At 43.5% G+C, this 27,294-nt stretch overlaps 1 protein-coding gene across 1 annotated transcript in view; it reads left to right on the forward strand.

Moving 5' to 3' along the window:
• Window positions 1-9,139: 9,139 nt before the first annotated feature.
• The window catches only part of ANKH (ANKH inorganic pyrophosphate transport regulator), a 107,585-nt gene continuing 89,430 nt past the window's right edge, over window positions 9,140-27,294 (forward strand). The window contains exon 1 of the mRNA XM_014872351.2: window positions 9,140-9,507. Coding sequence (XP_014727837.1) covers window positions 9,412-9,507 — 96 coding nt within the window. The 5' untranslated portion in view covers window positions 9,140-9,411. The remainder of the gene's footprint in view (window positions 9,508-27,294) is intronic.

A 27,294-nucleotide genomic window follows, 5' to 3' on the forward strand; every position in this document is an offset into this window, starting at 1 on the left:
CATAATAAACCAAATTTTATTTTCTGGGCATTCAAAAATGACAGCTTCCTGCTTGAAAGAAAACCAGATTTTACTGGGAAAATATAAACTTGGAAAAAACTAAAAAAATAGCAGCAGATGAGACTGACATCTTTCAGAATACACTGGTAAAAGTCCTGATCCAGCCTGCTACTGCCTACATTGAGTAGATAGAACGGGATTCCTTCTCCATCCTGAGGAAGACCAGACTCAGTGGCTATCAGGTGAATGGGAAGTAAACATGTTGCCTTTGATGGATATTTTGTTTTGAGGATTGTACTTTCTAATCCTTCTGGGAAGAGAGACATCCATATGATTCAGGCACTAGACCGTGGTGCCTGTGACATCTGCTACCTGTATGGATCAACATCTGTCCTTGCTAACTGCATTCACTGCTGGCTGTTTGTTACAGCAATGGCTTCAGTGCCAAGCAGGACTCACTGAGAGACTGAGGGCAGATACCATCCTCACAGAATCCTTTTACATGGTGCCTCTTCCTCTGCTTTACCAAACAAGGAAAAAGCATCACACCACCAACAGAAATATCATAGTAAGCTGCAGACTACAGCGAGTACACAGCATCCTTCAGCAAACATAGATCTGTTCTTCTCAGCTGGGCTGATCTTAAACAGCAAGGTACCGAGGCATTGCCCACCATCAATGAAATCCTGAGCCACTGCAGATGCTTTCACATATTCTTGGACTGACGGCTCAAAATTACTGCGCCCCCATTAGATTCTGCTGCTCCCCCGTCCTACCACGTTTCAGGTCTTTAACCTCACCACCTACTCAGGTTCAGCTCCCAAACCCCGAGAGGCAATGCCATTACACCCAGCAGAGGAAAGATCCTCTGGGGAAAATCAATTATTTACCCTGGTGTCATGCCATAAATTCACAGCAGAAGCAACAAAGCACTGCATCACTGGTTTTACCACTGAGCTCCACCCAGGCAGGCAGAAGATGGGGTTATTGTTGTGATTGCCACTGACCAAACAAGCCCTGCTCCAAGTGTGAGGCTCGTTCTGATTTCCCCATTGTCCCTCACCACCACTTCCAGCAGACCCTCATTCCCTTGCACCCAGAGCACAGCAATGGCTCTCTGTGCAGCTCTTTGGTGTCGTTGAGATGTCTCTGATGTTAGGATGCATCTGGCCAGCTTGATCCAGTGGCCAAGGCTCAAGAGAGGAGCATTCCCAGCTTCTTTCTTTAACAGCAAAGGTCTCCCAAACACACCAAGCCTACCCTGTCACATGTGGTTTCTCTACTACCTCCTTTCACCTGCTCTTCTCTCCAGTCCATAGCATGGCTGCTGGATGGAGGAGAAGGCATTTTTGCTAGAAAGGAAAGGAAAACATGGTGATCAGCTGTGGAATACATTGATGCGTCTTGAGCTTGTCTACACCAAATTCCTTGCGGTTCATGACCAACTGAGACAATATACTTATTACTTTTAGTAAGAAATCCATTTTTTCCTACAATTTTTACTTTCAGTAGTAAATGAGAAAGTGAATTCTGTTTTATTCCATTGAATATGACACATCATTTTTGCAATTTAAGGTAACAACATGTTAATCTGAATTCTCATGGGCAAAAAAACTGTGGTACCATGCTCTTTTTTAAGGCTTATCTTAGCACAATGAGGTTCAGCTAATAGTCTCATTCTACCCACATGCAAGAAACAGTTCTTTGACTTTTTCCAGATACAAATACACCTGGTTCAGATGGTGAGTTGGAGTCTAAAGGGCTTAACAAACTCATTGCACTGCACTCAAAAAACCAAGCAAACAATTGAAAACTTTCATAACTTTACTCAAAATGTTTAGTTTACCTTGTCCTAGGAAGAATATGAATCCTATTAATGAAATATCCAGAATGGAAGATAGAGGGCTTTTGACAGAATCCTGCCTAAGTTATTTCATGTCCACATGCAAATGACATCTAGTGCTGTGCCTAGTTTCTTTTGTCTCTTCGTAATATTGCTTTGAAACTAGAGAAAAAATTGACAGCAAACTGTTGGGAGAAGGGAAAATACCAATAGCCATGTCATTCATCATCCTTCATGAAATAAAAGACTTCTACACTCTTTTAACAGGTTTACAGGTGCTCTCATAGCAGACTTGTAAGGAAGTGCAAGGAAGTACTTGAATATTATACAAATCTCAAATTCATCTTTATATCATAGATTCAAAGAATCACAGAATAGTTTGGGTTGGAAGAGACCTTTAAAGGTCACCTAGTTCAGCCCCCCTGCAATGAGCAGGGACATCTCCAACAAGATCAGGTTGCTCAGAGCCCCATCTGGACTGACCATGACTAGTGGGAAAGGGTAGCATCCACCACCTCTCTGGGCAACCAGTTCCAGTGTTTCATCACCCTCATTGTAAAAAAAAAAATATTCCTTATATCTAATCTAAATTGACTCTTGTAGTTTAAAACTACTACCCCTTGTACTATCGCATTTGATAAACACAAAATTTATCACTGGAGAACTTCTGCTGAAATTTATACTCAGGAAATACTGGCTTTAGGCATGCACATACTGTAGCATTTTTGGCCCTATATGCACTAATAAATAATGCTTATGTATTTGCATATTATTGCATTCTCACAAATACACTGATTACTCATTAGTTTACTACAGACTCTGTATAGGCTATTTTATGGTTTTCTATGGTAACACAGAAGCCATCTTTGGCAAGACACGTATTCAGGATGGACTGAGGCACTTATAAATAAAACTGGAGAAGGTGAAATATTGTAAGCTTATAAGTGCATATTTCTGAAACGTTTAAACATATTCTTAACAATTAATCTTACAACTGAGCTCTACACAAAAGAACATTGAATACAAGAGTTTAGAATGCAAAATCACCACCTCCTCCCACAAGTTTTAGTTAAATAGCATTCAGCTGCATCAATAATTTCTAAATAGCTCAAGTCCAGTATGGATTACTATTTTAGTAAAACACAAAGCCATAAAGGTTGACTGTTGCAACAGTATGCTGTTGATGGCATTGCGTGTTATTAAATTTCATATAGAGCATAGCAAGTGGTTTCACATGTAGACATTTTAGTGAGAATCAAACAGGCTGCAAAAAGTACATCCTAATGATTGAAGCAAAGATGCCAAATGTAAATTTTAAAATGGGTTCTGAATTCCAGGCAAATCCACATAAATATATTTTAATTTATTAACTAGAAGCAAGTTCTAGAAAATATTTTAAATTATTAATTGAATTTTTTCCAAAATCTTTGAATGCCCAAGTTATAACCATTAAATAAACTGTAATTTAGAAATTAGACAAGGTAAAAACCTACACAAAACACACAAAGAACCCTATGTTTAAGGATTTAATTTCTTCCATGCTGAGAAAATACAACATTTGTACACATTTGCTTTGACAAGGAGAAAGTTTCTTTCCCTCTCATCATGAAACAATGCTGGAGTCTCAGGCCTGATGTGAGCACAGTGCAATTCCAGCTATAGCATGCAAGATTTATAAGAGACAGAAGCCTTTAACTCGGGCAGCACCTGGTCCAGTTAGCCTTCTGCAATGCCACATTTACATCAATACCACTCCAACACCGAGGAAGGAGCTGTTTGGATTAACCAGCTAAGAAGTGGCACAGCATCACTGCCTTAGTGAGCAGGGCTGCAGCTGGGCATCCCTGAGCATCCCCACTGGCAGCTGGAGCCCAGCTGCTCCCACCAGCTCTCTTGTGTCAGAGCTCTGCAGAGTCACATGCCCCAGGTTGTATCAGAAGAAGACACAGTTTTGGACTCAGAACACAAGCCCAAAGAACAAAGAACACTATTAAGGCCAGTGCCACAAGATGCATACAGCTGGGATCACCCCAGGCCATGAGCCTGAGTGAGCCATGGAACAGACACCACTGTAAAGAAGGGGATACAGAGCCAACATTCACGGGTGCCCTGTGAGAGAAGGCACGTTCTGGATGAGCCCCTCACTGCAGGTGACCAGAGACAGAACTTTGAGTCTCATCTGAAAAATAAGTTGCTCACTTCTGAGCAACCCAAGTCTCCTTGTGCCACTGAAACCCAACGTAATTTTTGTCTTGGTCTACCAAGCATTAATAGGAAGCTTCTTCTGCTTCATCAACTGGGAAACAATTTTGTCTGAAGCTGCTGCCAGGGCACTTGTGCCAGCCAAAAAAGAAAGACATGGGCTTCCTGCAGGGGCACTGTCCTTATCATCTAACTTGACAAGCCAGCTGCATCCAGAGCAGAGTGGTCTCAGGGAAGTGGCATAGGTTAGTTGTAAAGACAACTTTTATTCTTCACACAGAAATGTAGCTAAATCAGAACTGTATTAGTTAGACACTTGTCTGACTGACAACCCAATTCCTTTGGCTGTTTTCTGATCTTTCCATTCAACCCTACCAATTCACAGAATAAAATACTACATAAATATTCCGTTTTCTCCTGCAGCATTTCTGTAGTCTTTCCAGTCATGAACTGCAACAGTCCAGAAGCCATGGCCAGGCACATAACCCAACAACCTAGTGCCCCTTGATCCTAAGGCTGATGCACAAGGAGTGAGACAAGGAGAATCCCACTTACCCTTTGAGGTAAAGGCCTTCTTCACAATTCACAGTGTTTGTAGTGATTTGGGCTTTGTTGACCCCTGGTAAGAGAAAGTGTTGTGCCTCTAGCTGTCCTTAGTCCTTGCAGGACAAGAGGCTGAGCACACATTTCACTGGAAACAGGCTTTCTGCAGAACTCAGGTCCAGGGACAGAAGGGGATCTTCAAGTGGGTCCTGAAGACTCCTTACAACTGCGTGTCTGGTCAGTATCCAGAAAAATTAGTGTGAAGAATCTCTTTATTTTTATTTCTCATCGCTAAATGGGAAAGAGTTTTTTTTCCATTTTGTGCACAAGACCCACATTCTGAGCATTCCTTCAGTAACATTCATAGTTTGTCAACATTTTAAAATAACTATCTTATTGTTTTAACTACTGTGGTGTAAAGAGATGGAAATATGCATCAGACTCCTTTCCAACTGAAAAGTTAAATTTGCAAGAGGCAGCTGTTGCTGGGGGAGGAATAACTCAAGACAGAAGCAGAATATGACTGTGGAGATGTCCTTCCACTTTATCTGATAATAGATAGGAAAAGACAGTCATCATTTGCTCTCTCCAAGCCCAAGGCCATTCATAGACCACAATCACTGGCAATTCTTTAGGCTGGGAAATCCAGCTCATCTGTCCTCTTACGGGATGACTGGCTGACAAATTTTGTTATCTGCTGGTTTGAGTTTCTCATACAATCAGTGATTTTAAATCACCAGATCATAGGAATAAAACAATCCTATATCAAAGAAAAGTTTTGAAAGAGACCCAGTAGCCCCAAATATCAGGGGTAATAGCTAAAGAACCAGCTAGAGATGGAAAGGCCAAGTACAGTGATTTAAAAAACAAACCTAAGACTTGTAGCCTCAGCAAGGAAAAAAGAGGCACCGTTCTGAAACAAGGCAATACTGCAGCAGGGTCCTTTAAATGTAATGTATTTGTGGTAAGAGGCCTCCTTTAAGCTCAGGACAGGACTGGGACTCTAACACGTTAAATCTCATGTGCTGATCTACCTGTTGGATTTCTGACTGTGTGAGTAAAAGTAATGCACGTTGTCCTGATTCTGTCTGCTACTGGGGATGCCTTCAGACTTTGCCCTCGTTGTTTAAGCAGTAATTACAAACACATTTCCTTACCAGGCACAAGAAAGTTTTGTGATACGTTTCATCATTTATACACTGTAACACATTGCAGCACTGTACTCTATTCATATGAACTTCTCCAGTGAGATGGCTCCATTTGAGATACTCCCGGACCAGATGATTTTTCTACAAAAAACAGTGAGATTATGGCTAATTACTTCCTGCTGTCCTCTCTGTCCTTTTTATTCCATTAAACAAACAGACAGTGTTTGGTATATGAGTAAGAAATGTAGTGTAACAGAAAATATGTTAGAAAGGAAATGATTACTAATCACTGCTTTTTGCCTAATACAGCAAAAATTACCTATTTCCTCAGCTCATCAGCTGAGCAAACTACTGACTTCAAGATGTGAGAAACCATCCTTGTTCTTTGGTTGCAAACACAATTTTGTTTCTGTAATGAATCCAAGGAGCAAATATGACCTGGGCTGAAAGAAAAGCACACAAAAACTACAGTCAGCCCAGAAAAAGAAGACATGAATGGGAAGCAGAGAGACCTAAAACCTAAAACATTGTCTAAGGGTTTATTAAGTAGGTTTAATGATTTTAAAATATAGAACTCAAGAAAGCATCAGTTAGGTTAACACTTGCCCAGGACATTCTAGTACATATGAGGAGGCAAAATGTAAAACTACTCTTAAAATAAAACTATACTGCTTTGAGAAGCAGGAAGGTAAAAATTTAACCATGGCCCTCAAGTGACCGATCAAATTAATTAAAGATGTAAGGGGCAGGATTCATTATCTGGTGGAATGAAAAGGTATCAACTACCTTATGAATACATTAAAAGCCCCCAAATGGATACACTTCTCTTATACTACATTAAACTACTTGGATTTCTCAGTATTTCCAGGACTGAACATGACTTTGGGACAAATAATCACTATGTATTTTTATAGTCTGCACTGTGAGACACACAGTGTCCAAACGTTTTGATTCAAGAAGCTTTAATTTTGGGATGGCTTGTTTTTGCCAGGAATTAGAAGAGGTAGTTCTCAAACATCAGCTCATCTGGAATTTTCAAACGGCAAGTTAAAATCATATATTTACAAGTGGCTTTGGGGATTCCCTTTTACTTTTCTCTGACTCAAAAACAGCACTAAAAGTTTTTTTCCCTTAAATAAAGAATCTCTCTAAACTGAAAAAAAAAGACGAACACTTTACAAAGAAAGCATTTTAAACTATGGAGTTTAAAAAATATTCTTCCAGAATTTCATCTACAAGTTGTTCTCAGGCCCATGGCAGGGAGGAATGAGCTCAATGCCAATAAAATCTAGTTCTGACAGGAAGAAATTAGTTACTGGGAATAAAGTTATCTAAAACCATACACATTCTCAGGAAGAAAGAATATAATATTGAATTAATGCTTCAGTATATATCCAGTCTTGAGTTCAAAAGGCACAAGGCTTGCTTCAAAGAAAAGGACCTGCAACTTACACCTAAGTGTACACAAAGGCTATGTCTAAATTGGCAGGGAATTCAGCTCAGTGCAAGCAAACAAATAAAACAAGGCAGCTGGCATAAGGCCCCTGCATGTCTAAGAGTTTCTACTTCAAGTCCAGCTTTAGTCAGGTTGGCTGGAGATTGAATGTTCCCTCTCACTGGGCACGGTTCGAAGATGTCCGATGGATGAACCATTGGTCCATCTGGAGATGATTAGCTCTCCCATAGGAAGATGAAGATTTGGTGCTGTTAATCCAAAGACATTCTTAGACACTCACAAACAATTTCTGCTTCCCTCTTCTCGGTTAATGGTCCTCTCCTGTTCTCTGCTTCACTCCAGGATGCCATGCCTGTGGTATTGTAAGTGATCTACACGATGAAGGCAGGTTTGCTCTCCTGTAAGCATTTGAATTTGCTCCTCTGTGCTCACAACGATGGCTGCTCCAGCTCAAGGGTTGCTATCTGAGACAAACTCCAGCTGTAGGAGGAAAAAATTTCCAGCACAACTGGGGCTGACTTTACCAAAACACCCCAGGAGTTAGGGGCTCCTTCACCCCACAGCCTGTCATCTGCCTACCAAGGATTTTCACAGCTCCCCCCGCTTGACTCTCCAAATACTTGGAATGGTACTTGGTCACAGGAATATTTAATACTGTTGTCTGTGGGAGAGGGAGGCTTTGCAGCTCTCCTCTGCTGGTCACTGCTCCTCTGAGGATCAGATACAGGTATCTGACTCCTCACAGGGTTATCACCTTCCCAAAATATTTGCCAACTCTCCTTGAAGGGGGCCAGGTGAAGATAACACCATAAACCTAAATGCCCCTAAATGAGCGAAACTCAATTGCAATGAAACCTTGAAACCATCCTGAAATTTTGGAAATGCTGAGAAACTTCTGCAAGTTGCTCAGAAGGGGGTTGCCTTCTCGTCTTTCTCCCACCCTTAGCCTGGCAAAACCTCGTGGCTTGCCACGGCCCCGGCTCAGAAGGCAGCCAAGTTCTCCAGCCAGCGATGGCCCTCCTGCAAGCTCCCTTGGGCCACAAGCACATTCCCTTGCCCACAGCTCGGGCAGAGATCTTGAAAGATGATGTTACACTGCCAAACGTTCAAGATTTATTTATTTCAGGTTTTTGACCAGAAGAGCTGTGGGTCAGACACCCTGGTTGACGCTTCGTTCAGGACTCCCACCTTTCCTGCAGCTGCACGAGTGCCCTGCCCGAGGCCCGAAGCCCACGGCCGGGGAGCGCCTTCCCTTGCCCCGGGCTGCACGGGAGGGCGCCGGGCGCGCAGATGGGGGAAGCCCAAGGCACCCATCGGTACCACGGGCGGGGTGAAGGGGTGCGGACAGGTGCCGAGCGCGGCCCGGCCCCGCCACGGCCGCGGGCGGGGGGCGCAGCAGGGCCGCTCCGGCGTCGGGAGGAGCCGCTCGATGCCGCTCTTTCCCCCGCCGCCGCCGCCGCCGCCCGTCTGCGAGCGTGTGTCAAACCCACGTGCTCCGCCAGCCCGCGCAGCCCGGAGCACAGCCCCGCGGCCGGGCCCTGCCGCCGGGCCCGCACCGCCGGTGGCCCCGCGCCGCCCGCACGGGCAGCCCCGCCGGCGGCCGCCACGCACCGCGGCCTGCGCCGTCCCCGCGGCGGCGGCAGGGAGGAGGAGGAGAAGAAGGAGGAGGAGGAGGAGGAGGAGGAGGGCGGTGTTTTCCTGCGCGGCGCCGCGGCCGTCGCCCCGCCGCCGGCGAGCGTCAGGCGGGGGGGGGCCCGGCCCGGCCCTTCCCCTGGCCCCCGCGCCCCGAGGATGGCAGCGCTGCCCGCACGAGTGGCTGGCGGCGGTGTCCCTCCTCTTTTTTTTTCCGGCAGCGGCGGCGGCGGCGGCAGCGGCGGCGGATCATTGTTGTGTGGGAGGAGGGCGGCGGGGATGGACTTGATCTCTCGGGTCTCCTGCTAAGGCGGCAGCACAGCGCGCCCCGCCGCCCAGCCAGCGCCGCGCCGGGCAGGGAGGGACCGGACCGGCCCCCCGCCCGCTCCCCGGCTCTTTATTTTTAGGGGGCTCTGCTGCTCCTCTCCCTCTCCCTTATCTCCCCCCCACCCCCTCCCCGCCCGCACACACGCACAGGGACACGCACGCACCCTCCTCCGGTGCCCTTTCATCCTTCCCCCCCGCCGTCCTCCCGCGCCGTCTCCTGCCGCGGCAGATGCGCCGCGGGTCACCGCGCAGCTGGGACTATGGTGAAATTTCCAGCGCTCACTAACTACTGGCCCCTGATCCGGTTCCTGGTCCCTCTCGGCATCACCAACATCGCCATCGACTTCGGGGAGCAGGTAAGACAGCGCCTCTCCGGGGAGCGACCCTCTCCCTTCCTCCCTCCCGCAGCGCCGGGCTGGCGCGGTCGGCGCCTCCGCCGGGAAGGGAAGGGACGGAGAACCGTGCCCAGCCGTGCCCCGCCGTCCTGCCCCGGCTCATCGCGCCGGGCGGGGGGACTGCGGCTCCTGCGCCGGTGAGGACACAGGCAGCCCGGTGCCGGCGTGCCTGCCCCGGCGGCCGCCCGACAGCACGGGCTGCGCCGCACCCCCAGGAGATGCCCGCGCAAGGACGGCAGGGTTTGGGTCGTTTTGGGGAATTTTTTCTCCCTCGCATTTCAGGATTATATAATCTGAAATTATATAATGCATTGTCCGGGGGCTGGCAGTGGTTTGTCCCCGCGCTGACACGGCCGCTCAGGTGCAGCAGCCCCAAGCGCAGTGCAGCGCGGCTCGGCGGCGGCTGGAGCGGGGCGCGGGGCGGGTGGCCCGGCTGCTGCCGCCCGCAGCCGAGGGCAGCCGCGGTCCCTCCGCCCCGAGGCGCTGCCGCTGCCGCAGCGGTTCGGCCCCGCCACCCAGAGCCTCCGCAGCGGCACCGCGGGAGGAGCGCGGCATCCCCCGGGAGCCCCTCCGTACCCCCGCGGGGAGGGGAGACTTCCCGGCGGGGCTCCGGGCAGGTGAACCTCCGGCTGCACCCTTGCCCCTGCCAGTGCTCAGCACTGCTGCGGTTCTGTAGCGGTGTTGGTGACCTCGGCATGGATACCGAGCAGATAGCCCGGTGTATCCGAACCCGCCGTCAGCCTGTCTCCCTGATATGCAGCCATCCCAATCCTCGCTTGCTGCGTTTGCAGCGAGAACATGTTCAGCGCTTGACGTACCCACTCCTCTGCCCGAGCTGGTGCTCGTTTGCCACTGCACTGGGGTGTGGGGGAATCTGTCCTCTCACGTTTCGGTATTTATGACAATCCAGGCCCCGTCTTGTGTTAGGCTGCCCTATATAGGACCTGTCATTACATTTTTAATAGGATGGTATACACTACTACTTCTTCGCAAGTGTTAAGCTGGGCAGCCACAGTCGGTATTGCACCCCAAATAGCTTTATCCTTGTCCTAAGTCACTAAGTTTGGCTAAGAAGAATAGACGCTTGCTCCTGTGCTTCTTGAGCAAAGATATCAGAAAATTAGTGGGTACTTTCAAGCATTTGTAAAGAAGAAAGTGAAAGGAAAAATACTACAGTGGGAAAAAATAGCTAACATTAATCATATGTTTATCATGACTGTGTGAATTGCATTTTGATTCCTAGTCCTTTAAATAAATCATCATACTAAAAAATACGATTCCATCCTTGACTAACAACTATGTGCTTTTCTAAGTCAGTCTTCTTTAAAACATATTGGGGGCAGGGGGGGAGAGGGAAGGGAAATCTAAATATAGAAATAGCAAAAGAAAAGGAGATTTAAATGCTAATAACTATGCCACGTTAATTACATACAGTGGAAGTTAAATTGAAAGCAGTGCTCTCAGCAAACTGAGTATGACAGGTGCATTCATACAGTTTACTTCATACAAGGTCAGCTCGATTCAAGGTGAATGTCAGCCTCTAAAAAAACATCCCCATGACTTCAGTGTGCTCTGAACCAGGATTTCAAAAATTTGCAGGTAATTTTGTAAGCGAGGGTCCTTCTGTGTGTACCACTGACACAGGAGGGATGTTAATCTGTGAATGATACATGTAAACACTTAAACAACTTTTGACAGTGTTAGGGACAAAAATATCTTAGAAAATGTGTTTTGTTTGATAGCCAAGTAATAGGATTGGCCTTTCAGGAGAGTTGGGTCTCAGATGGCTGCCTGGGGAGATATTTAATTGAAAAGGGAGAAATCCAGCCTGCTAGAACTCTAATTTCTTTCAGGAGCAGAAACTGGAAAGATAGTTTTTGTACCCGCCTTACCTACATGGAAATCAGGAAACTGAAGCAGGGACAAAGCTACTCCGGGTCTGAAGGGTTCCTCTTACAGAGAAAAGGACAGTGATTTTATTTGCCTCTGTGTAATATATGAAGTTACTTTTTGCACTTGTACGACATTACTGTTGGACTTGGGAGGCTGAAAGTACATTGACTTGCTGAGCCAGTCACCTTTCTGCTTTACATTTTCAAAAAATGTAATAATTTTAATGTGAGGGATGAATGGAAGCAACGTAGAAGAATAGGTGTGCCAACAGATAGCTCTGGAAAGGCTGCAGTATCCGCTCCTGTGAATGTATCCTGCAGATAATGCAGATTTCTAAGAATGATAAGGGAAGGAAAATTTGCATGAAGGAATATTGCTTGCTCTGGACAATACTGTAAAAGAGACGGGAGAGCTGTAGGTCAGAAGTAAAAGGTGACTGTAAAAAAATTAAGGAGAGAATGGACCTTGCCTGGCCAGGGAAGAAGAGTTGTATAAGAAATGCTGTAAGTCATAAACCTTTTTGATGTATGGTATTCATACATTGCTCCCTCAAGTGGGGAGAGTATTTAGAGGTTGAGTGTTCAAAGCAGAGCCTTCTTAGCAAAACTTTATACTGTTATATGCCTCAGATTGAAAAGTGAGAAACAGAATCACATCTCTTTTTTTCCTATTACCTTGAGAGGCTTTTCTGGGTGTTGAGTTGTAGTCAGTAGCAAACATCACTAGAAAATTACCAGATCCTTGGTATGCAGCTGCTTCTAGGTTTCTTGCTAGTTAAGGGAAATTTACAGTAAGGCTGAAGATTGTTTGCAGAACATAGATTAAGGCTGTCACCATTGCCCCATATAAGATGCTTGGTATGGCAAGTCTGTTTAGTTTACAGGAAGTAAAAAATGCTGGCGTAGTACTTAAGAACTAATAAGCTCAGCTCCTGAAGTCACTTCCAGTGAAGAGCCTCCTGTTGATCCTGGACTCTAATCCACTAGTGCCTTAGGACAAGAGTTACAGAGTTACTCCAATCTAGTGAGCTGACCTCATTTCTTCACCTCATAAAGTCTCTCAGACAAATACGTGATTTTTCTTCCTCTACTAAAAAAGGTAGTCCTGATATATGACCCAGTAAATTACCAGACTATTAGCGGGATAAACCATTTCTAACTTACTTTCTTGATTTCCTTCTGCAACCCATTTCCAGTTCATTTACAGTGCTACACGGCTTTTATGAAATTAAATACTACATACCCTCCTTGCTAAGAGTACAACCTTCAGGAAAATAATCCCAACTATTTTATCTAAATGGTCCTTCTCCACTCAAATCCGTCTCTGTGTGTCAGTAATGTGTGTGTTCATGTGCACACATCTATGTATATTTTTTTTCTCCAGGTATATGCATGCACACACGAATATACACAACAGAGCATTTTCATCGCAAGAGCTTAACACTACCAGGAGAGAGTTGGTCTCTTATTCTGCCTTTGAGAGGAGATTGCAACTCTCAACACCTTACCCCGAGATACACAATAATTACTGTTGTATGTAGAGCTCAGTCATTGGAGAGCAAAGTTTACATGAAAAATTCTGGTTCTCTTGGAAAATGTTGGATGTACTTGCTTAGAAATAAATAAATAAATGCCTCCCATGTGATGGAGAGCAACACAACCCCAAACAACTCAACCAGCAAATAACCACACTGCTACCCTGTGGGCTCAAAACTCCATCACCACCCACATCAGTTTTCCTTTTAACACAGTTCCAGAGCTGCTCACATAAATTCTGGTGGCCTGACTTGTGACATAAGTGTGCACTTGCATCAGCATTTTTGCAAAGGGGGAAAGCTGAGGTGTGCATGAATTCACTAACTTTGTCAGAAGTGCGGACTCAACCCTAGGCAGCGCCGAATACAGTTTGCAAGCGTGGCTGGTAACTCTCTCTGATGCTCATGGGATGGCAAAGCCAGGAAGAGAGCAGTATTTCAATCTCAAGGCCTGTTTGCAGTAGTCCCTTAATTATCAATGGGAACACTAGGAGGGTTTTTCTATTTGGGTTTTTTAACTTTGAAGCTATCGTGTAGCCAGCCCCGGATCATTGTGTCGCTGTCAGTAGCTGTTGGCTGGGCAGTTCAGCATGCCAACAAAACTTAGGTATGCAGACACGGTGTCCAGTGGCTTATGGGCCCTTGGAAACTAAAACCGAGCAAGCACAGCCCTGCTGCCACTTTCTCTGAAGGTCACTCAGGTGCTCTGGTCCCTGCAGAGAACTTCCCATACGTTGCCCATGTTGTAGTGTTTGACATCCAACAGATGAGCCATAAAATAAATGCTAAGTGTTTCGGATTCCAAATTATTTTGCAGTAATTGCAGCTTTTTCTTGCATTTGGTTGGGGCTTTTTGGTCTGTTTTTTTGGGGTTTTTTGTTTTGTTTTGTTTTTTTTTTTACTTAAAAAATGAAAGTTGCCAGAAAAGGAAAACAAGTCATGAATAATGTATCAAAAAGAATTAGTGAGCTTATTGTCTGCCCATGCCATTTGCAAACTTGGTAGGGGGTTAAACATTTTGATTAATGCCTTATGAAGCTTGGTTTTGGGGTAAGCATTATTGTCTGGACATTCAAAACAAGTAATGGGAGAGTTCACATTCCCAGCTGTTCACCAGGGACTTGTGCCAAGTTGTGTAACCTTTCCATGGCACAGTTTCCCTGCCTTTGAAGTGTGCCTAGACACCTACCTGTATGTAGATGTAATGAAAATTCATGTGTCAGAAGCACTCTGAGATGAGAGATGATGTATGAGTGCAAAGTACTCCTGTTATTGATGTTGTACGAGGTCAGGGACTTGTTTAAATTGTGTAGGACTTCAGTACCATATAAACATGAAAGCTAACAAAGTCCTGTAATTGGTGTACAACATGACTGTATGTTATTACCACAACTACATTACTAATGATGGAAATGTCCTATTTATTTTAAATGAATGTGAACTACATGGCATTTTAAATTAAATTTAGATTATATCGTTTTGAAAAAGGAAACATATACAGAGTATACTACTGACAGAATTTTTTTGTTGTTGTTATTATTTTCCATGGCATTATTTTGAGGTCATTTCTCTTGCAGAATTCACAAGCTAAATAGTTTGGGGAAACAAGGGAAATAGCTAGGAATGACCACTGAAATATATCTAACTTTCCTGTTTAGAGTGAGCAAATCCTAGTGAGATGCTCTACGAAGGATTAAAAACCAAGCCACACACACCTGAAGTAGAAACTTTCAGGATATATACCTCAGTGCTGTCTCTAGAGACTTTTTTTGTAAGCAGTGCAGTTTTACTTCCCCACACATGGCAGCCTGAGCCCTCCAGCCCTGGCTCCTAAATGGTCATCTGCCAAACACTGGGGGTTTTCACACCAGTGCTACGTGGGGTCTTGACCACATGGACAGCTCTTGAGACTGCCCAAGAGATTAATTAGGCTTATAAGTCTGTGTTAGTGCAGCGGGTGTTACACACCAGGCATTGCATTCACCGCTCATGCAGAGCATTTTTTGCTGGCATTTCACAGCAAGCAGTGCATGCTGAGATCTGGGAAGAAGTCAAAGATCTCATAAAACATTTGCAGATAAAAGCCAAATCACAGCAAAGCACTAATGTTCTTAAAGGTGACAAAGACTTACTCCTGGCAGCTAAACCAATATCTATTTGCATTTTATAGCATGCAGGGTACAAAATAAACAGGTTGGGAAGAGCACTGGGGCTATCACCACTGGAGATTTCACATAGTACTAGAAATTATGAGAATCAACCTGCACTATTAATGAGGTGTCCATTCCCTGCAGTGCTCCATATTGCCATAGTATAAAATACATAATCTTGAGCTAGGACCTGTTTTGCGTCATTTGTCAGTACCTTCCCTTTTCTTATCCTGCTCTCTCCTTCCTTCACAAAACCATCCAGTTCCCTGCCTTCCATCTCCCGTGGCTGTGTCAGCTCGGCTCTAAAGACTTCTCTGGATTTTCTTACGCTTCACTGTTAAGAACGGGCAGGTTTTATACTTGGTGATAACCATTAAGCATGTCTGAAGGAATTTTCTATCTATAGAGCTGTAGAGAGGGCCTATTTCCAGGACAGGTTGGAAGGAGGAGGGGAAAAACAATTCCCACGCAGCATCAACCAGGCACTTTTTCATTATGTAATTTAATTAATCTCAAAACTGTACGTTCAGATGATATTTTCCCGCCAGGTTGCTGGAAAATAAAACTTTGAGGTCTGTGGGGTGGAAATGCTTCTCCCTACCAGTATACTAACTCGTGCAGTGGGACACAAGGAACATTTACAACTTTGCCAAGCAGTCCCAGTTCCCAGTCTCTAGGCTGGAGGGAGGGCCCTCACTGGAGATACTCCAGTCATAATATCGTTGGCTATCCACTGAAAAAGGTGCATAGGGTAACCGAATACTTCTCATGCTTATTTCAGAGATAAGGAAATTGTCTTCTCCTCCCTATGCCAGTGAAAATCTAGAAGACTAAGACAGAATCAGGAATTGAAATCAGGAGTTGAAAATACCCCGTCTAATTTTAAAACATGGGTTCAAAACTGGAATTTTGAAAGGGATTTGAACCACTATATTCTGCATCATGTTGAGAAATCCCTGAACTGATCATTTGCCTTGTTTTGGGGCTTTTCTTGTTTATTTCTTTTTGCTGCCTTTTCCCCAAACCAAGAAAGCTGATTTCTCTTCAGATTTGCTTTGGTTTGAACTGATTTCTTTTTAATCATTGCTCATTTTGCTGCTGCCTGATGACTTTGGTTGTATACAAAGGCTTATATGACATGACCAATATTATGACTAAAGTGTCTTTTTGTATTTAAAGAAGGTGTACACTCAAGGCTCCAGCCCTGAAAGTACAGATTCTATCTGTTCCTATCTTGATCTTAGACAAGACATTTCTCTTTGTGTGAGTTTCATCAGTTCTAAAATGATGTGATGTGTTTCACAAGGCAGCTACAAAGTATATTCATTCATATTTGTAAAACATGGATGTAAGTTGCTGGATAAATAGAAAATTTAAATATATCTGCCAGCTCATGCAGAAAAGTCTATGCATAAAACTGAGCAATTCCAAACAGATTTTGCTTTGCAGCTAGTTTGAGAAATCGGTAATGTTTTTAAATAATATATATTACTGCTGAGCTCAATTCCAGTTTAAATGACATATCAGAACATGTCTCTCTTAAAAATATATGTGTAATTTGTAACTATAATTTATTTTAACAAGCTAATTTAATCAGCCATTGCTATCTCATTCTCATGCTCTTTGTACTTGGAAATCTATGGATTTTGGGCTGAGAGAAACAGGAATGTTAATATGCAATTAGATCATCAGATTGCACTCCTTTCTGCTTGCTTGATTTTCTACTGACATGATATTGCTGTATCTATGTTTTAGGCACCACCACTGTCTTTTCAGATGACCATTAGATAGAACATTAAATAAGAACCACCATAAGAGATGTAAATGACCTGTGCACTTCAGTGTCTGAAACAGCAAAGCTCTGCAGTTTTCCCATGTTCTATCTCCTTTATGGTATCACCTCTCTCAGATTTTCCACAGGATGTCACTGCCTTGCTATAGAGCTTTTCTACATGCGCACTTTTTCTTGATGAGTTACCTCCCAATGTAATGCAGAATAAAAGAGCCTGTGTGAAACATTAACTAAGAATAATTCCAGGTGTAAATAGGCATTTTGTTCCAAAGAGGGATGAAGTAGAGCATTGTTACTTGCAACAGCACAGTTGATTACCACAGCCTTTGCAAGAGCATTCCTAAAAAGGACAAAGGAAAAATACTGGAGAGTAAGGAGAAGTTTGTTGAAAAATAAGTGCCACAAGGGCGTGAAATCTCGAGTGCCATTATAATTATTTTCCCAGAGATGATGCAAAAAATTCCTTGTTCCTGTTTGGCTGGAGTGTTACTTTTAGAGAAAGGGTGGTCACTATTGCCCAACACGTCCAGTTTGCTTTACTGATGTAGTGGTTCAGCAAGAGTTCAGCTTTCAGTGTGAGAAATAAATAAACTGCAAAACACTACTTATTTTCAAGTGTTTTGCTTCACGTAGTATTTCTGCATTGTTAAGGCAGGTTTTTTTTCAACCCTTTTCAATTTTTGCAGTCCAGAAAATTTTCAGTGGAGTGCAGAGAAAATTCACATGCATAGGAGCTGGAGAGCATACATGGTTTTTATATTTCTTCATTACTTGTTTCCAACACCTTGTAAATATTTGCGAAAGTACAGGGTTCTGTGGGGCTGAAAGCTCACTGAACCAAAGCATGTGCCAGTCTGTTTGCTGACAAATACATTTGAAAATACAAATACAAATGACCATGGCTGGGAGATGGTCTGTCTTCTGGCCTTCTTACCTGTGTTCTGCACATAAATTAGTGAATGAGGTCAGATGCCGGCTGCACTTGAGCTTTAATGTGCTGGCATGATTCTCGCCCATACTGGCTGAAGAATGCAGTGGTGCCTGTCAGCCAGGACTGATTTTTTTCCTTTATCAAGATGGGCTAGGTAGGATTGTGTAGGTATAAGGGGTGCCACCACATGACCCAGTGTTCTTCCCTTGTTTTTTTAAAGATGGTATTTGACATCTACTTTCCTGAAAATGCAGAGTTTATGTCTAGATTTTATTAGGCTCTTTTTTCTGTTTACTCCCTACTCACACCTCCTTCCTTCTGCTGCATACCAATGACCAATGTCTTATTTTTGTAACCTCTGTGTTAGTATACAGTAGCTGCTGTTCTGTAGCTATGGGTAGTTAAGGTGAGGTAGCCTCTGATTCACCCCTGGCATCTTCACTCCTCAAGGCAAAGGCTTTCCTTGCCACAGCATACCAATGTGCTCCTAGAATTTGGCAGCCTTTGATCTCAAATCTGCTGTCCTGCAGATGGAAGACAGATACTTGAACAAGTCCATAATTGCCATTTCCTCTGTCAGCATCTTACCAATTAAAAAACCTTTAGGCCATTCGAAAAGAAAATGAATTGTTAGCAGCATCACAGGGGTGGGAAGACACTTCACATTTTTGGTTCTGTTGAGAGGGGAAAAAATGTCAGTTATGCAAGAGGAAAGATTATAGAAGTGAAGCATTTATAGCTTGGATGGAAAAGGGAGTTTGATAACCATCTGCATTTGTATGAATTGTGGTGTGGTCATGAAGGAGAGGAAAGGGGAGATGAGGTTGGCTAGGTCACTGCTGTGGAGAAGAAAGGGGGCAGGAGTGGTGAGAAGGATTGCGGTGGTAAACAGTTTAAACTGAAAATATTTCCAGATGATTTTCCAATTAAAAAGCAGAAGTTTTTCCCTCTCACACTTTACTTCCTTCTAAAATGTGGCACAAAGATTACTGACCTTTAGACAGCATTAGGTCTGGGTGGTGGTGTTTTCCATAGGCTCAAATTCAGTGAGTTACAGAAAAAAACGTGCTGTGATCACTGTAAAGTGCTGTACATAAAGGGTCAAACCTGAAGACCACATTTTCTGAGCTTGAGAACCACATCCTCCTCAAGGGCTGTCAGCATTCAGTGCACTCTAGAAGGGCACTGTAGCTATGGGCTCTTACTGGGGTAAAGTGTGAAAAACCTGCGACTCAGAGGTGAGGAATTTCTTTTGTTAATAATCGGCGGTCATGATACAGTTTTCTCACAGTACTCTGTTTTTCACATGCCGACTCCCAGATTCAGCATACAGAGAGCACTGCCTAGGGGGAGAAACCAGAGCTACCTAGCTGGTAGAAGTACTGACTGTGAATCCTTGTGTTGTTCCTTTAGAATCATTCACTGGAGGCAGCGTGCCCTTTGCTACCTGAGTGAGCAGTACTCTGTGTTAGGGTCTCCCTGGCAGAGCTGAGGGGAAAAATCCAAACAAGATAAGCTTATCAAAATGCAGGAAGCTTTTCAGTATGAGAGAAGTAGAGTGTTGAGATGTCCTCAGTGTGGAAGTAGGGGAAATCTTAACTCTGCCTTTTAGCTGGAAGCTTTCTGAGTTTTTTAAAGGCATAAGCTGTGGTGAGACAAGCAAGGGGAGGTTTCAGTTCTGTGGTCCCATATGCCCACAGCCCTGTACGCTTTCTTGACCTTTCTCACCCTTTTCTACTGCCTTTCCAGTTCAGTTCTTCGGGTGCTTTGCTTAGTTGTCCCATGGGTGCTGGAGTGTATTAGTTACACAGACGTCTCTGTGGCTTTGTTACCAGGCTGGACCTGCAGTGCAGCACCTCTTCCTCATTTATACGAGGGAGCCCATCCATTTTGCTCTCATCCTGCTACTGGCTTGGGTAATTTATTCCATCAGTCCATCCCCCTTCCTCCTCCACTGTGGCATTTTGGAAATGATTTTGAACATTAGAATTATTTGCAACCCACTCAGCCCAAGTGACCAGCTAAGAAGATGAGTTCAAACCAGCCGCCAACTCTGCCCAACAGAAGTGAAAATGCCAGGTGATGTACTTGACATCTCTGGTCATTTTTCTCTGCTCTTAGTAGCACATAACAACTGGTAATATGAGCCTCCAAATTTAGTGTGACAGTACTGTCAGCTTTCCCTGTAGTTATGTTGGGTTATAACGATTTTGCAGTCTTAAGCATTCACTCACTTTAAAAGAGGATGAACAACATTTTTCAGCACATTAAAACACCAAAGGCAGTGATCCACTGAAAGCTTTTCTTTTGACACAGGTAACCACATTTTTCACATGCTTCTTTAAGACAAACTTGCACATGTACATAGTGTGTTGTGAGCAGGAGACTGCCTTTATAGGAGAATTATACACCGAGTGGTGCTAAAATACTGTCTTGATTACTACTGACTTCTATGCAAGACGAAATGGTCAAATAAATAAGGAGATGGACTCTTAACTGCTCATGTACCTGATTTGTGGCTTATAGTTTGAGCCATCTCTGGTTACATGTTGCATGTGCAAATGCTGTTTTGTTTTTGAATCCATGGTTTTGTGTATGGATTTTACCTTTCCAAAATGTGACCTTGAGAGCAGTCCTGATCACTGCACCACTGTTCTTTATATACTTGTGGGCAGTCATTTTGCTTCAGAGTGTTTTATTTCAAAGCATGAAAGCATGACGACCTTTCAGCATTCAGAGTCTCGTTCTTATATGAGCTTTCTGAGATGCAGTCAACGGTCTACTGGTCAGGACATGCTCCAGCATTGTAACAGTCTTGGGAAGAGCTTTCGTCAGCAGTGCCTTCTGGATCTAGTATATAGGTACTGTGGGTTTTTTCTGCTAATACTGTGCAGAGGCCAGTGTTTCTCTCTTTAAGTAAATTCATAATAAATCACAGCAGGTATCCTGTTTGGCATTTTTTTTTTATTCTAGGCTTGACCTGTCAGCAAGCTTTGAGTCGCTGTCCAGAAAAGGCCAGTGTCGTTGTGGGCTAGCTTTTCCAAATCACAGCATGCCATTTTTGTCAGCTGCAAGCTCCTACCACTTTGTGGGTGGTTGCATCACTGAGGAGAAAATAGCTAACGAAGGCACAATCATTGCCTTGGGACTTTGCCAAGGAAACCTCATGTGAAGTTCCATATTTGTGACTTTGAGCTCCGAGGGTTTTGTCACGCTTGCAGTAATCTGCAGATGCGGGGTCTGTTGTATTCTGTGTGCTTCCAGAGATTTGAAAGGAGGGTTGTAAGAAAGGGGGTTAGAACAGGCTGTCTGAAAGGGAAAGGCCTGGCATCCTTGGCTTTAGAAATACTACCACATCCCAGAAATCCTGGGTCATGAAAGCTTTTCACTGCACTAGAAGGGCTGAAATGCTCCAGTCAAAGCTACTGCAGGGCCATAATTTCATCACTAATATCTTACTGAATAACAAACTAGAAACTCTTTCTCTCCGTCATTCTGCTGGAAGACTAAAGTAGACAAAGGAGGCATGTCAGTGCAAGTTTAGCTTAATGAGAAGGCTGTCAAGTTCTGTATTGAGACCAGCCTTGAGAAGAATGTTAAATCAATACTTGTCCAGCTGGTGATAAAGGATAACCTGTGCTTAACTGTAAAAATAAATAGAGGAAAAAATATGACTCACTAATATCCTTGACTTTTTTCCAAGAAAAAAGAGTAGCGGCACATGAAACCATTAAATATGAACACAGTCTCTTGAGAACTCTGAGTATGGAGTGCTATGACAAGAAAGAAGCAAATTGGCTGGACAGGGAAGTGGTTCTGTCTGCAGCCAGAAGAACAAAGAATACTTGAGTTTGTTGTTTTGGGGTTTTTTGGCTCTTAACACACTTATAGGTGTTTTTGGCACTTAACACACTTAGGGAGCCCTAAACACTGTTCTGCTTTGCTGTTGACACAGCATAGGGGTGAGGGATGCACAGAGAGGTTGGAGCAATTACAAGAAAGGATTAGTAGCTGTTTTGCAAGAGGTTACTATTGCAACTTCTGGGAGTTGGTTTCAAAGGCAACTGCAAGGATGAGTGTCTCTCATTTGCTTTCCATGAAGAATTGTGCCTCTATAGTCTCTTGACATTTGGAATCAAATACCTCTACACTTTCCTTCTTTCTGTTTCAGCCAGATAAGATTCTATAACCTCAAATCTTCTGCGTATATCCCATTGTTTTGCAATTCCTTTGTGAAAGAAAGAAAACAACCATTGAGAAAGAGAGAAACGGGATATAAAAATAGGGAGCTGCCCTCAATTCAGTTCTTTTTTTGTCTTCCTCTGAATCCCTGCGTGGCAGTGCAGTGATGCAGCACCATAACCAACAGTCTGGCATCTGCAGCCTGCCAAGCTGAACCCTGAAGGATCAAACATCATCAATCTCATCTTTTACTGTCTGTTTTTGGCTCTTTGTTTATACATATTTATTTAAGACAGGGGAATTTTTCGTTTCAGCTCTTGGCTAGGGCCTCTTGTGCACTGCTCTAGTTGGTGGCCCTGGACAGCTCCTGTCCCTTCGCCTTGTCATCCCGCCTCCTATTTACTGCCCTTTTTTTAGTCCACAGTAGTCTGTAAGCTTCAAATGCCTGCTCCTCTTCTGTCTCCTCTGCTTTTCATTTTCTGTGTCTGCCCACAGGCTGCCTCCAAGGCACATCCCATTGCTGTTTGCAGACAAGCAGCCCATGGTAAATATGGCAGTAAGGTGCCCACTGCCTGCCCCCAACAGATTCCTTCCTTGCGAACAAGAGGCCTGGCTCAGCAAAAGAAATGCTTCATTAGAAATCTTTATGTTTGTGGGCTTTAAATGTAGGCCTCACTTCAGCTGATGTACAGGAATTTATCTCAGATGAGACAGCCAGACTTCAAATGAAGAATGTGAGCTTTGTAAAGCTGTGAGACTTTTATCTAGCAAAGGATCCGTGCTTGCCTCTTCTTCCTTCAGACATGCAATTGTGGCACCAGGCAGCATGCTACCAGCTGTATGTGTTCCTCCTTTCACATCCCACCATGTCAGAGCCAGGTCTAGGTCAGTCAGGTTCAGATACTTTTTCTCTAGGACTGGCATGGCACAGTGCTGACGAGGCATGGCTGTGAGTAGTTCACCACTTGACCAGTGGCTCCCTCTCGTCCTCACCCAGGTGGCATGTTTTGAATTCCTGCTCAACATGATGCCATGTAGGAGAAGCAGTGAAATTTTTGTCTCTGCATGCTGATGTCTGATGGCACATGTTAAATGCCTGGTGTCCTCATTGATTGTTTTTTTCAAAGAACCTGCAAACCAAGGTCAGAGTGATTATTCTCACTAAGTCTTAAGGCCAATTTCTGGATCACAGACAAGAATAACATTGCCTGCATTCCCCACATGCCTGTTCATCCTGTTGTTAGGTCTCGTAGCTGTGGTTAGGTCTCATTGCTCCTGAAAACAGGAATGTTTTCTTACCTGCATGGCCAGAGATAAAGTTGTTGGAGTGCTGAGAGGAACTAATCTCAACAAAGCCCCTTTTGGATCAGAGAGCACTTCTGCTCTTTGGTGTATTCTTTCAAAGACACTCCTTTGAGGAAACCAGGGAGAAGCATGTCAAGCTCAGTCAGTTGTACATGGGCATGATTATAACGTGCAGAGAGATCCAGGTGTTGAGAAGGTGCTCACTGTAGGCTTCAGACAGAAACGTCCCCATTGTGAACCTGTGCATCCCTTGAGGGACTTTGATGTTCATGACCATTTTTAACATTATAAATATTTTTAAAATGCTATATATAATTTGTCTTCAGACATTTTCAGGTCATAACTACACTACTAAGCTTGTTCCAGATTAGGGATGGATGGCATGAGTAATGCAGTCAGACCCATCACATGTCCTAAATGAAATTTGTGCTGAGGCAGCATTGATCTTAAGACTCTTTCTGAAAATGTCTCTACCTTACAGATACTGCTGATAGTGTTGCTACAGAGGTTGGTAATGAGGAAGAATATAAAGCAGAAGTATGGATGACAACTGTATGATGGGAGGACCCAAAACAAGCAACTAGGAGAAAGTATTCCACATAGTGGAAGTTACACAAGTTACAGAAATAACAGCTTCAGTAGCATTTAAGTTTTGGCTTGCCTAGCACTCTTAAAAGTTCAAATTGCAAACCTCTAATGTTACTGAAGCAGAGTTGTCTTCTAATTAATACAGATGGATGTTTCCCTACCTAGGCGTTGCAAACTGCCTGAAGTATAACCACAAAAGGGCTCCTTGTTTTCTTGTGGGGGGAAGAGGAGTTAGGAGGGTAACATAAAGATCAGAAGATAGAAGATCTTGGAGGGTTTATCTGATGACCTGTCCTCCAGTAGAGGTAATGCATGCTATAAGTGAGATTTCACGTGGGATACTTTGCACAGTTATGGCCATACATACTTAAGGCAGGTCAGTTCAAACTTGTTCAAAGATTAGGAAAAAGAAACCCCAGCTATTAATTTCTCTTTTTTTTTTTCCATTATCTTATCTGAGAAGGTGAAACTGAAAGGTTTTGGTTTCTGTAGCTCAGCAGAGAGATGTAGAGCATGATTAAGGTGTTTGTCTGTGAGGGAGATGGGATCATGTTTTCTGATGGGAAGATGGTAGCCTACCTGCAAACAATAGGAAATTGAGTAGCAACATATGACTGTGAACAGACAATGAGTGCTTTTAAACTGGAAATGAGGAGGGCTCCCAGCTACCAGAAGAAAGAGACTCTGGAAAGAGCAGGGACAGGAAAGCTGAACAACTTGTTTTGAAGATTGCCTTAATGAAAGTCATGCTATTGCAGGTGTGCCTGGAGCAGCACAAAGGATTGAAGCCTACACCCCTGCAAGTAGTTTCCATTCCCTTTGTGAAGGGAATGTAGTAAAAATGTCTTAATCTGAATACGCTGTGGTTTTAAAATGCTTGTTTTTCAATATTTCTACCTTCTTTAAAACAGGTCATTGCTTACTTGAGACCTTCACAAACCCTGTTCTCTCATAGGAATGATTCCTAAAAATGGAAGGTGTCCCGTCAGCCAGTGACACAGAGGCAGGGGGCTGCATCTGCAAGGCTGACATTGCTGCCTCTGGTGCTGCTGCTGCTGGTGAACAAACAGAGCTCTGTTCGTTTTCTGCTCCAGCAGAACGAGCAGGGGGCGGGGAATGGGACAGAAGAAGGATGAGCTTGGGGATGGAATGAGAAAAGCATAATGAGAGAAGATAATGTATATTCAGCTTCATAAAGAAATTAATTTAATTATACATGTTAAACAAAATTTGGAAGGGTTTGCTAATGCCCTTTTATTGTTGTTCACAGGACAGCCTACCTGTTCATTTTTTCTGTTTTTCATGCTAATGATAAATCAAAGCTGATCATCTTGTCATTGCCATTGACCCTGATTTAGGAAAATCTAAAAACATAAAAATACCTTCCCTTTTTCTCATTGCTTATGTCTTCTCCCAGCATTCCAAGTAGCAAGCTTCTGTTGTGATATGAAAATCCTTTTAAAGACGGAAGCATCCAGACTGTATTGAGAGTACTGGACGAGCCCTGCTTGTCTTTTGTTGGCCACTTTGAAAGTCTCAGTCTGTATATTTCCATCCATTTGAATTATGTTGCTTTGGTCCTTCTGAAAGCAAAGCAACCATTATTACAGTAATGAAAAAAAGATCTATTACAAGTTTTACAAGACACAGTACTTTGAAAAATGTGGCATTTTAGAAGCGTGGGCATTAAATTTGTTGGCCTTTGCATGATTGGGCTACTAAGAAGCCGTATTGATGTTGTTCTAGTAAGTTAAAAATGTGATTTTAAAATGGTTTTTGTACTGTCAGTAGAACAATGCATGATATAAGAAAAAATGCTGAAACATGAGAGTCTTAATTCTGTGTCTGAGAGATTCTGCATTTTTATTTGGGTGAGTTGAGGCTGAGGGAAGAGGGACGTTCATTTCACTTGGAGGCTTTGGAATTCTTTTTAGTTTCACCACATACATGTGATACATACCAATACATGCGAGTGTTTGAGCACTGATGAAGCACAGTCTAGTTGCTCTGCTGACAGCAAATAGAAGCAAAAGGCCACACCATCAGGTGTGTCCTACCTGCTCTGACCTGTGGCCATCATCTGGCCCTACACCTTCTTCAGCCCTGCTGAGGAGGGATAGCCAGGGAGAGGGGTAGGCAAAAGGTTTGTCTCAGTCTGTCACTGCTGTATGTGCAAAGAGGTGAATCCTCTCACCTTTATAAAGGCTGTTGATGTTTTTTTTTTTATCAGGACAATGTTCATTTTTCCACAAAGAAAGTGGCAGATCTGTTTACTTTATATTTAAATCCTAGACTCAAGAAGGTTGAAATCTCCTTGCAGCATATCTGTTCCTTTTTCATCTCTATGATCACTTCTCATTGCTAGACTAATGCAATGGGAAAATAGGTGCAGGTTTGTTATTTCCCTACTCCTTGAATTACTCCATGAATAGTCATGATGATCCCTGTAAACAGAAGGTAGCAATGCCCTTAGAAAGTAGAAAATGGATTTTCATAAGAAGTTCCTAGTCTTTTTAAAAGAGTGGTCTTTTTCATTCACTCTTGGTAATGAATTAGGAATTTGCTGTATCATTGTTAACTAAGCGGAATAAAGACAGTCTGGAAATAGAAATGGCTGCAGCCTGTGCAGATAGATGTCAGCTGTTGCTCAATGTCAATATGAAACTGTGAAGTCATCAGAAATAGTCCCCACAGGGAACGTGAATACTGGGCACAATGCTGGGTTTCCAAACTGAAAATAGAGAGACAGAAACCAGGGTAAAAGAAAGGAGTGTCACATGACATGAAAGTGGCTCCAGTTCTTTTTGGCTCACTGGAAGTGTTTGGCTGTCTGTAATATCCAATATCCACAGAAAAGACACATGAAGATCCATGACCAGTAAGTGCACTCTTAATCCAAGATGGCCTGTAGAGTTTCCCTGTGCTTAGGAACTTTCTCCACATTAACATTGAAGCCATGCAAAAACTTGACCCTTGAAAGTGGACAGGAGGAGTGGATTTAGGAAAGGATAACTTATCTTGTTAATGACACCAAGGAATAAGACACTCAAGAGAAATCCAATAGCTTCAGCAGTAAAGGTCCCGATGAGGATGAAAAGGAAAGCCTTTAAGAAAAAGAGGCAATAAATTTGCTTTCCAACTCCTTTATCACACGTTACATAAAAAAGCCTGAGGGAACAAGATCTTACAATTGGAGAGTCTTAATGGCCCAAAACTCAGCCCAGATATTGGAACAAAAGCTATAGTCATCACATTTCTTTGCTTTCTGGACAAAGAACTTATTATGTAAAAAGCAGAATAAAACTCAAGAGCCTGGGATATGCCAATAATCAAACCTCCCTTTACTCAGACAATAAAAAAACAGATCAGGAGA

This window comes from Sturnus vulgaris, chromosome 1 (assembly GCF_052056855.1).
Source record: "Sturnus vulgaris isolate bStuVul1 chromosome 1, bStuVul1.hap1, whole genome shotgun sequence".
NCBI lineage: Eukaryota > Metazoa > Chordata > Aves > Passeriformes > Sturnidae > Sturnus > Sturnus vulgaris.